Source organism: Astatotilapia calliptera, chromosome 1 (genome assembly GCF_964374335.1).
Source record: "Astatotilapia calliptera chromosome 1, fAstCal68.1, whole genome shotgun sequence".
Lineage (NCBI taxonomy): Eukaryota > Metazoa > Chordata > Actinopteri > Cichliformes > Cichlidae > Astatotilapia > Astatotilapia calliptera.
In genome coordinates, this window is record NC_137422.1 from 29,882,714 (window position 1) to 29,898,110 (window position 15,397).

At 38.6% G+C, this 15,397-nt stretch overlaps 1 protein-coding gene across 3 annotated transcripts in view; it reads left to right on the forward strand.

Moving 5' to 3' along the window:
- Positions 1 to 15,397, forward strand: part of trpm7 (transient receptor potential cation channel, subfamily M, member 7) — an 81,057-nt gene that overhangs the window by 49,633 nt on the left and 16,027 nt on the right. For 2 of the 3 annotated variants that reach the window (XM_080303420.1, XM_080303423.1), the window contains exons 8-20: positions 142 to 316; positions 3,341 to 3,464; positions 4,658 to 4,730; positions 5,983 to 6,083; positions 6,490 to 6,624; positions 6,729 to 7,016; positions 8,070 to 8,198; positions 8,311 to 8,588; positions 8,684 to 8,912; positions 9,371 to 9,526; positions 9,743 to 9,886; positions 13,596 to 13,724; positions 13,915 to 14,166. In XM_080303420.1, coding sequence (XP_080159546.1) covers positions 142 to 316; positions 3,341 to 3,464; positions 4,658 to 4,730; positions 5,983 to 6,083; positions 6,490 to 6,624; positions 6,729 to 7,016; positions 8,070 to 8,198; positions 8,311 to 8,588; positions 8,684 to 8,912; positions 9,371 to 9,526; positions 9,743 to 9,886; positions 13,596 to 13,724; positions 13,915 to 14,166 — 2,213 coding nt within the window. The remainder of the gene's footprint in view (positions 1 to 141; positions 317 to 3,340; positions 3,465 to 4,657; positions 4,731 to 5,982; positions 6,084 to 6,489; positions 6,625 to 6,728; positions 7,017 to 8,069; positions 8,199 to 8,310; positions 8,589 to 8,683; positions 8,913 to 9,370; positions 9,527 to 9,742; positions 9,887 to 13,595; positions 13,725 to 13,914; positions 14,167 to 15,397) is intronic. The other variant, XM_026172452.2, reaches the window with a different exon arrangement.

Consider the following 15,397-nt stretch of genomic DNA (forward strand, 5'->3'; position numbering starts at 1 on the left):
AAATATCATGTCAGTACCTGTAAAACTGTCAGTCTTTTGAAGTTGTTTCACTCAAATCAGATTGAAATAAAAGGGAGTTATTTTAAGTAACATAATTATCTGATGCATATTCATTATTTATTTTTGTTTTTTTCCCCCAAGGAATTGGTCAAGGGGTTCCTGTCGTAGCCTTGATCTTTGAGGGTGGTCCCAATGTGATCCTGACTGTGCTGGAGTACCTTCAGGAGAGTCCTCCTGTCCCAGTGGTGGTGTGTGAGGGGACCGGCAGAGCTGCTGACATATTGGCCTACGTCCACAAGCAAACCGAGGAGGGCGGGTAGGATGAACATTCACTGATGCCATGAAAACAACCAAAATTTGCCAACAGTAGAATTTACTGGATAAAAATTAAAATTTCAACTTAAATTTTAGATATGAAAAGCAAAACTTAACAGTAAACCGCAAATGCTGAGGAACCCTATATGCAACCAAAGAAAGTTGAAGGATTTCAGTCATTTTATTAAAACTTCCAGTAGAGCTGGGCGATATAAGATTTTTTTCATATCACGATATGTTTTTTTCATTTCAGGCGATAACGATATCTATCACGATATAAGCCAAATAACTATATTTCTAAGATTTAAATGTGCTGTTGCTCACAAGTAAAATGTGAAATAATCAGCAGCTTGTTTTTATTTAAATATTTATTTCCCATAATAAGTTCAACAGGGTAGATGTACTTAAGGAACATGAGACCTTTTCAGATAAATAAAGGCAAATATTGCAAACTACACAAAAGGCAGCCGCTAAAGCGTTTAAGTTTCAAAATAGTACAAACGAAACAGACTAAATTGTCAATTCCACTTAGAAACAAAATATTAATTCTAAAAATAAATCTTAGTTTGTTTTACAGAAGAACAGACAAAATTGACTAACTTTTGTCAATATCAAATAAACTGAGAACTAAAAGGAAATTCTCAATCTCTCCTTGTTGTATAGCTGAGCTTTTCAAACAGTTTTAACAGTTACTTTAGTCTGACAAAAGCCGAATGACGAATTAGCGCTTCCAGTCAGAGACTGAGGCTACGTCCACACGTACACGGGTATTTTTGAAAACTGAGATTTTCCATTTTCGTTTTAAAAAATAATCCCGTCCACACATAAAGGCAGAAATGAAGGAAAACGCTGCTATGAACATGCCAAAGCAGCAGGTGGAGCTAGATTCCTAACCGTGCCTAAATGTTGGCCAATCAGAAGTCTAGAAGCCTCGGTGGGGAAAAAGGAAACAAAGCTGGGGCATAGAAGCAGAACCGAGTCGTATGTGTGGAGTGACAGTAACTGTGTGTATATGTAAGCATTTAAACACCGCAGAGAGTAGAATTAACAGTAACAGTATTGTAGAAATTCATTTCACTGACACAATAACGTGGCGCACAGTGTGACGTCAAAAAATGCGCACACATTTGACGCTGCGTTTTCTCCGTTTTTCTGGTCCACACGTAAATGCAAAAACGGAGTTTTCAAAAATCTTCGTTTTCAGTGACCAAAAACGCTGTTTACGTGTGGACGAAAGGTGCAAACGCATAGAAAAATCTGCATTTTCAAAAATACCCGGGTACGTGTGGACGTAGCGCATGCACCAGTTTATTGTATTTCCAGACTTGTTTTCGGCACAATTTACAGTGAACGCTACTCTGTTTTTTGTCAGACTTGAAATAGCCGAAATACCTTCACACTACGGAACTTCTATGGCTCTTCCGTTCGACAATCTCTCCGGCATTGGAACCATCATCTGTTTTCTCTTCGGTAACCTTCGGTCACGCTCGGTTGATTTTTCTAGTCGGCACACTCATTTCCTCCATTACCCGGGCGGTACGGTGGCTGGCTGCTTCCCAAACAAATACACATGTGCGGCTCGGCACTTGTGCTGTACGTAACAAGTCACGTGACGTGACGCTGCGGCTGTGATTGGTTCAGCTCTGCGCTACGTAATTTGGATTGGCTGTTCTTTTTTTTTTCTTTTTTTTAAGAGGACAAGAGCGGCGAGGTCTATCGCGATAGTTTAATTTTTCTATCGAGAAAAAGTTATATCGCGATACATATCGTTATCGTTCTATCGCCCAGCTCTAACTTCCAGTGTGCATTTAAAATCTTCAAAGTTGTCTAAGTGAGACTATTTCTGAATCATGATACTGTTATTGCTAAATAATTTGCTGCTTTAATTGACACAATTTTTCCTTCCTTTTTGTCTTTCTTTTAACTTTGTTTTGATAACAATACTTTTTGTGGCTTTTATTTATTTCTGACATCTATTTCCGACTTGTAAATAGCTCCGTTCACACAAACATTCAGGCATTTTTATGAAACACAAGAGATATGTATATGTCAGTAGCATTGGGTTTTACAATAAGAATAGGACTTGTTTGATGATTTGAAGTGAAATTAAATTGAGTATATGAGGTAGAATATGTAATAAAATAAAGAAAAAAAGACATTTGCAAAATAGTATTAAAATACATGAAGTGATTGTAGAACTGCAGTATTTAAACATGGTGTTTAAGCTTATTATTTATGTTATTGGAACAGGAAATGTTATTTCTGAAGATGGGAATGTAGAAGGGCCAGTAAATTAACAGCTTCACTTTCATGCACAGCTTTCTTGTCACCATGGCACACCAGTACAGCATTTACATTATTGCAGACGCAGCACCACTCTGTCTCTAAATCTCTTTGCTCCTCTCTCCCCTTATGAACAGGGCCCAAATATACTTTAAATCTCCCATTTGGGCTTCAGTTCAACCTGGTCACCATTTGATAAACCAAACAGAACCATATCAATCGTAAAAGCAGAGACGAGCTCCTGAGACGATTTAAAACGAGTGTTTCTCATTTTCCCTTAAAATTAAAAAGTCATAGTTTACTTCATATTTTACACTTGCCTCTCTGTGATCCACCAGTGGGATCTGCCCCACAGTTTGAGAAACACTAGGATGAAATAAGGGGTTGCTCCAAGGCGAAGTATAGGACTGAAAAAGTATTTTTTATCATGCAGTGCCACTGGAGTGCATTCAAAGCATAAAAATATGGCTGAAAAGGTTCATCTTTAGTTTATTCATTATTAAGGATCTATTTGTTTTCCTAGGACAAAAGGAGTAGTGTATCACAACATTAAGACAAGACATTTGTGTAGCTCTTTGGATAAATTGTTCCTTCTTTCACCAGTACTAGTCTAGAACTTCATGCAACCCTAAAACACAATCATATTAATATTGCTAAACAAGTGTTATATGGGTAATATGATGGAATCAAACCCATAAAGCATTTTATAGCTGTGTATTTTAGCAGTTTAACTTTTCCACAGCGGCCTCCCTGATGGAGTGGAAACAGACATTATTGCAACCATCAAGAAAACCTTCAACTTCAGCCAAGGTGAAGCAATCCATCTCTTTCAGACTCTGATGGAGTGCATGAAGAGCAAAGAACTGGTAAACTTTCACTTTCTTAATCACATTTAGTTGCTCTTAATTCTTATTTATATTCACTCATTTTCTCCCACAGTGACAGTGATTTGGGAAGTTCAGAGGGACTAAACAGAAATGTATAAAAACTAAAAGCACCAGAAATTGTGAAAGAAGGTGGTTTAGATTTCAACCTAAACAGGGGGTTTTCAAAGTATGATACCATGGGCCTCCCCACCCAAACAAAGCTGAAACTTTACCTTGACAGAAAGACACACCACCGAGGAAGGGTTTGAGAGATGCAAGCAAAAGCATAACCTTACCAGTAATTTGTGGCGTATAACCTTGTATTTTGTTCTTCTTTCGTTCTGTTTGTTTACATTTTGATATCCTTAATACTGCGATAAAACTCAACTTTTGATAGATCTTACTTTTTTTTTTAAACACGAGTCTTCCTAAATAGCAGAATTGGTTTCAAAACTGAATGAATTACAACTTTGAGGTTAAAGAGAAGAGCAGAAGCACTCTCCAGGAAAAGAAAGACAAAAGGCATAACAATTAATCCATATCAGAATCATATGTCTTCCAACAGCTATGAAAAAAATAGAATTGAATCTAATTTTTGGCAATTGCACAGTTTTACTTAAAATTGATCTAAATCAGTAAAAGTTTTTACTTTCATAATTAAGAAATAAAATAAAATAAAAGTAGGACATCGAGACCTTTATTTGTAATTACACTTATAGATTTTGATTGGTACTGGACAATAAAGACATAAGAGAAGAGAAGGTTATTTGAGCCTAAAAATAAGGATTTTGTGTTTCTTTGTAGAGATGGATTGAGAGAGATAATGAGCACAAATGCTGGTGCAAATTGTATTATATTTCACATCTCTTCTGATACACTTCTCTGTTACCTCTACCTGATTGAAATCCTCTTAACCTCCTGAGCCAAACAGCACACTAATGCAGAGACGACTGCGGATGTAATGTTGTAGAATAGAATAGATTAGAAAAGAATAGCTTTTTATTGTCATTGTACTTGTACAACAAAATTGTGGATGTAAAATCTGCCTTCTTGCATATTGGTGACAACTGCTGATTTTTCTAAATAGTGGATTTTTTTGGGGGGGGGGGTTATGATTTCAGCTTCAACCATGTGGATAATGTCTGTGGGAGCCTTATTATAAGTGTTTTTTGTGTTGTTTGTTTTTTTTAAAGATCACTGTGTTTCACATCAGTTCTGAGGAACATCAAGATATTGATGTAGCCATTCTAAGGGCCTTACTCCAAGGTTAGTGGATTCATTTTCTCTGAACCTTTTATCCTCTCATTTTCTTTAATAAAGGAGCCAAAAAAGAAAGTCATGTAAAGTTGATTCAGTTTGTTCATACACTATAGCCATTGGCATTTGAAGCTTAAGATTTCAAGACTTGGTAATGTTGTTTTTCTGATATAGATATGCTTTGAGAACCTAGTTCCCCCCAGTGTGCCCTTTTCTTTCAGCTCTGAGGAGATCATGTTGCTCACATTCACATGGCCTCCTTATTCCAACAATCACTGAGCTCTGTCTCTCACAGCTGTATCCCACCCTTCTCTGTATCCTATTTAAAAAAAACTTTTTATTATGTCCTGCCATTATTCTTTGAATCTTTTTATTGTAAAATTGTATAGGAGAATAATATAGTTAAAATGTTGTTAAATTAAAACGCAAGCAGTCTTTTTCTCTTAACAAAACACGTGAATGGGGTTAAGCATGTTCAGAAGATAAAAGTTGAGGGCTGTGGCTTAAATATCCACTTAGGCAAATATTTGTCAGTCTCAGGTGCTGTTTTCATAGTACAATACTAGCTCACCCTTAAAAAGATCCTGGGGTGCAACCACTTTTTTGCTTTTAAAAAATATTGGGGTTTCTTCAGAGATCCTTGAGTTTTCTAATGAGATATAGATTGTCTCTTATACATATATTTAGGTATTGTTAATGGGCACCATTCTTCCTTTGTTTGTTTGTTTTTTTTAACCTAAAGACTAATTTCAATCAAACGTAGCATAAGAGTGTAAATGGTTCCATCCAGAAACCTGTGCAGATTAGACTAATTACTTGATGGAAGCATGAAAAAGTAAGAGTTATTTTTGCACATTTGCTTCCTTTTTCACTTTCCATTTGCAGGTAAAATGAGACGCAAACAAAAAGATCAGGGAAAATGACCTCAGATTGAAGAACTTACTTTCCTTTTTTACATCCAGACAGCATAAATTATGTGTACTGTGGTCATGACCATTCGATTCAGATGGCTCCTAAAGTACAATCAGGTAGATTAGTGTAGAAGAGACCAGTGGACTGAGCGGGATCTACTTTGTAGTCTAATCTGCTCTGTAGCTGTATTAGTGTGTAATTGACTGTATTACTGTGCTGGACATGCTCTGCTAATGCCCTCTAATCCTGTGTGTTGGCTAACAGGAAATACACAGTTAATAAGGCTTTAGTTGCCTGTGAAGTAATGTGTTTCTGTGTGTTTATACATAGCTTTACCTGTGTGTTTCAGGCACAAACGCATCTGCCTTCGATCAGCTGGTCCTGACTTTGGCCTGGGACCGTGTAGACATTGCCAAGAATCATGTGTTTGTGTACGGACAGCAGCTCCTGGTATGTCTGCATGTTTGTTTGTGTGTGTGTGAGCCACAACTCCCAGGAATGTTTGCTTAGCTCAGCATTAGCTACAAACCTTTGCACTCACCCAAAATAACCCCAGAATTGTTGTTGACCACAGTTTGTAGTCTGAAGACCCAGGAGACTGTTTGGGCAGGCTGCCACGAATTACTTGTCTTGACTGTAACGTGAACCTTATTACAGTTGTCTTCATAAGCAGGCCTCAGTGCCTTTGTTTATTTTCAAACTGGAGGACTACTGGCTCTTGTGTAAATAAGAGAGTGGATAATATAATTTTTATTTGTATTTGGGTTTTTGTTTTTTTGGTCTTCTTAATTTTGTTTTATAGATATTTTCTATAAGAGAATGCTTCATACCAACATGTGTATTTTTGTGTGTGAAGGTGAGCTCTTTGGAACAAGCAATGTTGGATGCACTTGTAATGGACAGGGTGGACTTTGTTAAGCTGCTCATAGAGAATGGAGTGAGCATGCACCGTTTCCTGACAATCAGTCGGCTCGAGGAGCTCTACAACACGGTACCATCCTATGTCATGTTATAGCCACTTAATGAGAGAGGTGATGGGTATAAAAGATGTCATTTTAAATCTGTGGTGTTTGTATTTTTTTTTTTATATTGTAGAAGCAACCTCCCAACAACCCAACTCTTCTTCACCTTGTTAGAGATGTCAAACAGGTAATTGCTTCATTTACTATCAATTTACACAATCTTTTTTTCCTGATATTAAGTGTAATCCTCTTAATCTATGTTTATTGTACCTTTTTACAGAGCCATCTGCCTCCAAATTATAAAATCACTTTGATTGACGTTGGCCTGGTTATTGAGTACCTGATGGGCGGGACTTACAGGTGCAACTACACCAGGAAACGCTTTCGAATCATTTACAACAATCTTCATGGAAATAGTAGGGTGAGAAACGGCTGATATTTTTAATGTGTCATAAAACTCTTCCACTTTGTATTTTATTTTAACTTTTAGCCATCAGTGCTGGACAGACCTGGCATACCCAAATGTCTAGTGAGGGTGCATTGGGAGTGTCTTATGGAGGCCCTGATTTGCAAAAACTTCAGTTCCTACCTTAGCAATCCAAAGATGGCTGGGGAGATCGAGAATCGTGGACCATGTTTCGCACCTCTATTGCTGAAGCTGCTATATGGAGCTATGGTCACAAGGTGTCTTGATAACCCCAAAACAAGATATTGGACACCAGAGGTGAACAGAACGTTCAGGTTATAGAATTGTTTAGCTTGGGTTTGCTTGTAATGCCGTAGATGCGGCTAACAGGTACTGACTGGCGAAGTGAACTCTGTCCCTAGGAGTAACTGAAGCAAAAGCTGTGGTGTGGGAGGAGCTCGGTGAAATCCTCAACTATGGTCAGAAGCCTTGGGAAGTGACCAGAAAATTAGTTTGCAGGCAGATACAAGTGGCAGAAATGAGCTTCTTCTCAAAGGTGTTCGGCTTTCCCTTAGAGCTAGGGTGAGGGCCCGGCCATTCAGGAGGGGCTCAGAGTAGAGACACTACTCTTCCACATCAAAAAGACCCTGTTGAGGTGATTTGGGCATCTGACAAGGAAGCATCCTGGACGTGAGGTGTTTTGTAGGTTGTTTCCTACAGGTCAGGCCCAGGACGCACTGGATAGACTGTTTCTCAGCTTGCTTGGGAGCACCTCTCTGACGCCCCAGATGAAGTGGAGGAGGTGGCGGATGAGAGGGGAGATCTTGGTTTATTTAATTAGACTGCTATCCTTGCAGCCCATTCTCACATATGCAGCAGAAAATGGATGGATGGATTTAGGCCAATATTTTGGTTTTTTTATCTTGCCAAGCTAACAAGCAAACATTGTCAACAAAACATGTTGGTGACATTGTTGGTTGACATATTTTGGGCTTTAATATCTATAATTATATTTGTTATGAACAAGTAGTCTACTAAACGTGAATATGGGTTCATGTTTTTGCACAGAGGTCTGGGCGCCATACAGCAGGTCCTGGTTTAAGAAAAAGTCATGAGTCTTTTAGCATGCAGGCTGACAAGAAGGAGAAGACAAGGCACAACCACTTTATCAAGACTGCGCAACCGTACAAACCCAAGGTAAACATGCCTAAAAGGCTGTGGTGAATTAAAGCCTCTGCATATCTGGAACCATTGTTGAAAGTAAGGTCTGTCTCCTTCTTAACCCCCCATTGTTCATTTCACTTCTCAGCTCGAGTCTTCCACCGAGCAGAAACAAAAGAGAAGCAAAGAAGAGATTGTGGACATTGACGACCCAGAGACGCGGCGTTTCCCCTACCCTTTTAATGAGCTCCTGGTCTGGGCTGTGCTGATGAAAAGGCAGAAAATGTCACTCTTCCTCTGGCAGCATGGAGAAGAAAACATGGCAAAGGCACTGGTGGCCTGCAAACTCTGCCGGTCTATGAGCTATGAGGCCAAGAAGAGCGATGTAGTGGATGACACCTCAGAGGAGCTAAAGGAGTACTCAAAGTAAGATTTTCTGTGACTTTTGATACGTTTCAGATATGAGTGAAATATTCTTTTTATATATCAGGAGTGAAATAATCGTGCGGGTTGTATCACAGTGAGTTTGGGAGGTTGGCAGTAGACCTGCTGGAGCAGTCATTCAGGCAGGATGAGACTATGGCCATGAAGCTTCTGACTTATGAGCTAAAGAACTGGAGCAACTCCACCTGTTTGAAGTTGGCTGTCTCGTCTCACCTACGACCATTTGTGGCTCATACCTGCACCCAGATGCTGCTGTCAGACATGTGGATGGGACGACTGAATATGCGCAAGAACTCCTGGTACAAGGTTCATGTTCCATTTAGATTTTAATTTTGGTAGAAGATAAAGCTGGTATAATTTTCATGTGATATTTAGAGCTTTGCTTGCAGATCTAATATACAAAAATTGCTATCAGTACCTTTTATTTAAAAATGGTCAACAAAAATCTATCTTCTGTACCTGTTAAGTGAGTCATTAGGGAATAAAGCATTTATTTAAGGAGGTCATACTCTGAAATCAAGGTTAGACCTTAAGCAGCTAATGAAGCTGAGTTACACTGTAGTGATCAATCACACTATAGAAAAGCAGAAAAGTATTTACATTTGTGAAAACAGCAAAATTGGCAGCAAAATTGGCAGTGCACACATCAGGTTAGTTTTTCTCTTAAATGGCAATATTATGGGTTTCATCAGTGTTTGTAATTCAAAGGACTGTCTCAACAAATATAGCAGTACCCACCCCCATGAGTTTGCATGTATCTGCAGGTGATTCTGAGTATCTTGGTGCCTCCTGCCATCCTCCTGCTGGAGTACAAATCCAAGGCTGAGATGGCTCACATTCCTCAGAGTCAGGATGACCACCAGATGACCATGGAGGACAGCGAACACAACTTCCAGAACATAGCTGAAGACATTCAAATGGTTAGATTTACACACTGTCTTTGTCTTGTGTGCACTCTAGAATTCACCAATGTTTTGACAGACTTTATGAATGAAAAGCTGTCAATTTGTTCTAGTTGAGCAGTATTAAAGGCTGTATCTATGTATAACAATGAAAAGTGGGAAAACTGTAATATTCAGATAATTAAATCTTTTTTCCTCATTGTGTAATTTGGGCCTGTTTAATGTTTTTTGCAGGATGTGTTTAAGGAGACAAGATCCCATGACCATGTGGAGACAAAAAGTGACATGGAGACACATGTTCGTTCCAGGAAGCTGCCTTTAACCAGGAAAATCTATGCCTTCTATCATGCTCCTATTGTCAAGTTCTGGTCCAATACGGTATGAAGATTACAGTGAAAGCGCATAGATATATATGGAAAAGCAAGTTGACTAAGATCTTCTCAGACACTTAAATTATCTTTTTGCCAGCATTGCTTCACTTAAGAAATTTAGTCGCCAAATATCCTTCAACTAAAGCCAACATGCACCCTTGTGTCAGGGAATCAGATAACATACAAGAGGTTTCTGACACAACTTTATCTACTCCTTGGTGCATGGAGAAGGGGATAAAGTCTGAAGAAGTTAAAACTCCAGCAATACGTGTCTAGGAAAAATTCAGTAAAGCAATAAAGGTGTTGCTCGAGACTTAACGACTTGAGGTAATCAAACACCATTGAGACAGTAGAAGGTACAAGGGGCAGCCCTGATTGATCTCACAGTATCTCACCCACATGAAAGCTTATGGAACATAATCACACTAAAATATCCAATATAAAACTTACAATTAATGGTTCTAGATTATTGGTAAGAGGTCTTTATATATATTTTTTCTTCTTGTTCTTGTCTTGTATCTGGTATTCATCATTCAGTTGTGGGTTTTGTTTTACCTGTGTTTAGGCAGTCCCCAAGTGGCAAAGCACCACCTTCATCTCCACATCGTTACTTTTTATTTTAAATAAAATACAGTAGAGAGTGGGCAGGAAAGTGTGTTCAAATCAGAAGGCAAGGGGTGCACCTTTCAAACAGCACGAGTCCTTCTACTAATTTTCCTTGAGGAAAATTATGTTATAATCTATTTTCTTAAATACGCTCATGCACTGTCAGGTTCACGCTCTTCTTTTCTCTCGCATTTTTCTCACTGTTGCCCAACACTAGTTCTCAGAAACTTAGGTTGGGACTGATCTTTGTTGGTTACTGATACATCACTAAAACCCACTAGCCTACAGAATATAGCCTCTGCCTACGCTTATCTACATCTGCTTTAGCAGATTTCATCCGAGTTTAAGCACATTACTGCATCACTGCACCGCTGACTTGCCTATCACCCGTGGGATAATGGCTGATTTTTCCAGCAGATCACACCTCACATGTCAAGGTTCAACAGTTTTCACAACTGACTTAATTAACGTTACACTAAGAAACTGGACGTGTGTGTGTGTGTGTGGGAGGACATTTTAAGACTTTCCCACAGTTTACAGTGTGTTTGACCTACTTAAAAAATTGTACTACTTAAGTAGCAATTTTATACAAACTTAAATTGAGAGTCAGCGTAACGATGGGAAACACTAGAGTTAGGCATTGCTTCCTTTCTGAACCCCTCCTGTGCTTAAAAAGTTATGTGACTTAAAAATAGCAGAAAAATAATGTTACTTAAAACATCAAAACTGGCTGATTCGTTTAGGGTCAGGTGGGAACTGTTCTCAGATTTAGTTGATTTTGATATGGAATGATATTTGCGTGGAGGCAAAGTTTCTTCAGAAATGCTGACAGTTAAGCTTGCTGACACAGACACTGCTGATGTTAAGCAGGTATAATGTTCACCGTCTTCGTTTACTGTGTTAGTTTGTTCATGGTTGTTGCTAGGTATAGAACACAAAGTGAAACTGAGGTTGGAAATGTCTCAAGTTTTGTTACTATTTAACCACAAAACAAACTGCTGGACAAATTTAAATTTGATCTGAGATATATCTATATCTGTCTATGTATCTATCTGTCTGTCTGTCTTCTGAGTCTGATTATATATATCAGAGTTTATTATTTTATCAGAGTGTCTGTGTAAAATTGTACAATATCTGGCTGTGCAGAAGTTGAAGAAATTTACTTAAAACCACATGCCAGCCTCATGGTGCCTCTAAAGAAAAAGTTGGACTCGACAAAAACATCAGGCATCTGACACTTATTCATCAGCACAAGAAAACATGTTCAGCAAATAGTAATAATATAGTAATGTGATACAAATTACACGTTTAAAGACTAATTTGATGTTATGGTACGACAGTTTGTCTGTGTAGGTTCTCAGTCATTTAGGTCATGGTAGTTTAAGGAGCTTGGAAAGAAAGTGACTGGACTTCTTAAAGTTTCTGGAAGACATTGCAAATCTCATCCAAGAGGCTTCTTTAGTTCTAAAACCAAATGGTGGAGAGTCCCAGATATTTAAACCCTAGTGCAGATTGTCCCTTAAGAGGGTCACTGACTCGCTATTATAAGAATATTACTACTGTGTGATGAGGCTCGTGATTAATAGTGGGTGAATGACTTTTTTTTGCTTTTTTTCCAAGCTCCTTAGACTAGTATGACAGTTGTACTTTAAAGTCTTCTGTATCATCTTCTCCTGTGTGACTATAAGATCATCTCGCTCCATCTTACTGGGATTTAAGTCACTCCTATCCTCTTTTCACCCTTCCCAGTGTTTGATCACAAGTTTCTGTTTACTTTTTGATGGTGGAGTTTTTTCAGTGGACGCAGTTTAGTGTTTTGATTGGTTTTCCTGTTGCCTTCTGTGGGTCACCTGGTTGTCGGTGGGTAGTAAAGACAAGTTTGCATGATAGGAGCAGTAGAGGAGAGCAACAGAGTGGGTTTTCTGTAGTTATTGACTTTCTTTGAACATATGGCTGCGCAGTATATGTCATATAGGTATTCATATTTAAAGTGTTACCAGAACTGAGGATTATCATTGTCATGATTATTTATATTTATATATTGGTGGTTTCCTCACTTAAGTGGTAGGGTCCATGTGAGGCTGGGAAAGACATAAGTGTGGGGACTGAGTAGTAGAGTCGGGGGGGGGTTGGCAGCTTCCACTGAGGCTGCATTCTATTTCATTTTATTTTTTTAACTTTGTGTCATTGACATTTTATTTTATTAAAATGTTTGCAAAATAAACGGTACCTTTTCCACCATTCTATTGCCTAAAGACCTGCTTCATCAACATCATTTTTAAACCTTTTGTTGCCAAACATTAAAAACACCCCCTTGTTTGGTTTCTTGGTGGCACACTCATCCTGTTTCTTGTATCCTCCTCTAACACAACAGCCATCTGCATGGCTCTTTTACCACATCGATGAACAGTCTCTTTGGCAGCTCTATTTTTAATATCCTCTGCCAATTATGTCAGGGATCCCTCTTCTGCACATGTCCAAAGAGGGCAAATGAACTACTAAGCCCAGGAGTTGTGACTAATATTGGGTTGTTAATATATTACAGTAAATGTGCTGCTGGTAAGAGGCCCTAAAGCCTTTATGGTTAGGTATTTACTTTTCAATTTATCACTGTGAGTAATCAGTTTTATATTAAATGCACTGACTAAACAGGTTTTAATAAAAATAACAATTGTTTGAGCATTTTCTGTTCCATTTATCAAGTAATCCACCAAAGTGCCCCATTAATACCTTCTGGGAACTGAGAGTTGTGAGTTTCACTTGAGACTGAGAGGGATGAATTTCTCTCACAATATTTATTCAGACGGCTAACCACCAGCTGAGCTCTGAGGCCAGAGACTTCAGGGACATGACTATTTGTTCCCAACTCAAAGTGATGAGGTTCAACCCTTTAGAAGGACTTTAACTGACCTCATCTCAAAATAATTAACTGAGGAAGTTATCTGAATTAGGGGCTCTTTGTAAGCCAGGGCCGTTTTCCATTTCCGTCCCCTCTGATTTATATACTATAGAGAATCTGCTGTGCATTGTTTCACATGTAGGAGGGATGGGAGGGAGGAATTTTTCTTTTTTTTTAAATGAACCTTACTTTATTTGTCTCCCATATTCAGCTCTTCTACTTGGGCTACTTGATGTTGTACACATATGTGGTGCTGGTGAAAATGTCTCAATGGCCTACTCTTCAAGAGTGGGTGGTCATCGTCTACATCTTTACGGCTGCCATTGAGAAAATCAGAGAGGTGCGTGGATCAGAAGTGTTCCTTTTTCAGATGCATGAGTCTCCATAAGTTCGTTGTCCAAAATGAGTTTGCATTTCATAGGAATACACAGAGGTTAGCTTATTATTACAGCTTCTTTCTGGAGGACTGACTGTTGTTTAATGTCTTTCTGATTTCACTTCTCTTCTCTATTACTGCTTTTACTCTCTAGATGTTTATGGCTGAGGCTGGCAAAATAAGTCAGAAAATAAAGGTGTGGTTCAGCGAATATTTCAACGTGTCCGACTTCCTGGCCATTGTGACCTTCTTTATTGGTTGTGGCCTGAGGTTGGGCGGAGGTGATGCCTTTGGCCCTGGGAGGACAGTTTATTGTCTTAACATCATCTTCTGGTATGTGCGACTCCTGGATTTCCTGACTGTTAATCAACAAGCTGGGCCCTACGTTATGATGATTGCCAAAATGGTGAGTCTTTTCTAAGTTTAGTATTCATTTGAACACAAATTTTACAGCAACTTGTGACACTGAGGATGAGATTGTTTAATTTACTTTCATACCACAAGCACAACAATGTCTGGTATGTGGTTCTAGGAAAATTCAACTTGAGGCATGCAGAGTGAATCTCACGTAAAAGGGAAAACATTGCCTCCAGGCTCCTGGGCCTGTCAGACATAGTTTCTGCATAACAGAAATGAAGAACTGCAGACTGAGTTACTTTATCCCCAGGTTGAGTGTTTTAGTCCTGCAAAACCTTTGTTGTGCTGGTTAACAAGGGGCATCCTCCTTTAGAGGCCCATGAAAACCCCAGAAACCTCAACAATAGTACCTAGCATGCTAGGTGTCCCATCCCCACCCCCACTCCCACTTTTACCTCTCATGTTAGACATACTGCGGCCCAGGTGGACGACGGCGTCTTCTAAAGCCAATTTCCTGCTTCTCTCAGCAGCCTCTGATAATGACCTGATAGCTTGTCAGAAGGCTTGTCCTCGAACCTCCATGCTTTCTGTGTGGTTGTTGGCCGCAAATTCTCCTTATCCCATCTCTGCAAGGAGCACCAGCTGCAAATCTGGCTTCTTCTTTTTTTCTTAGTTTGTTTCTAAAGTTTGTTCATAATTTAAACAAACTCTCAGAGATTCCTGGCTTTTGTGTATTGATGTATATGCCATGTTTATTTTCGCTTTTTTAATCACTTTCAATTCATATTTAAACAGCACCATCTGCAGGTATTGTACCGCACTATGTTATCCTAAACTGCCACATTTAGTTTCACCATTTATTGTGCTATTAAAATATAACATCACATGTTATGGTATAGTTAAATATAATATTGGATGAAATGATGAGATAAACTCTGAGGCTGGTTCATTTTATTTGGCATTCTGTGATGAAACACTAAATTCGCTTCCTTACTGGGACTAAACGATTATGAGCTAGCTTAGCACTTACTTGAGCTAAACTGATTAGCCTGGCTTTGTCCAAAGCTTAAACATGTCCATCAACCAGCTCCTTTAAATTCTGACACCCTTTAAAAATAAATAATTATTATAATAATAATAATTTGCAAAGTGAATTTTTTTTAAAGGGGATTGTGTGGCATCACACTTAATTTGAAGTCTAATTGGTGCAATTCCAGGTGTTGATATATGGATTTTTTTTTTTTTTTTAAACCATTGGACAAAACCAGAAACATTATTTT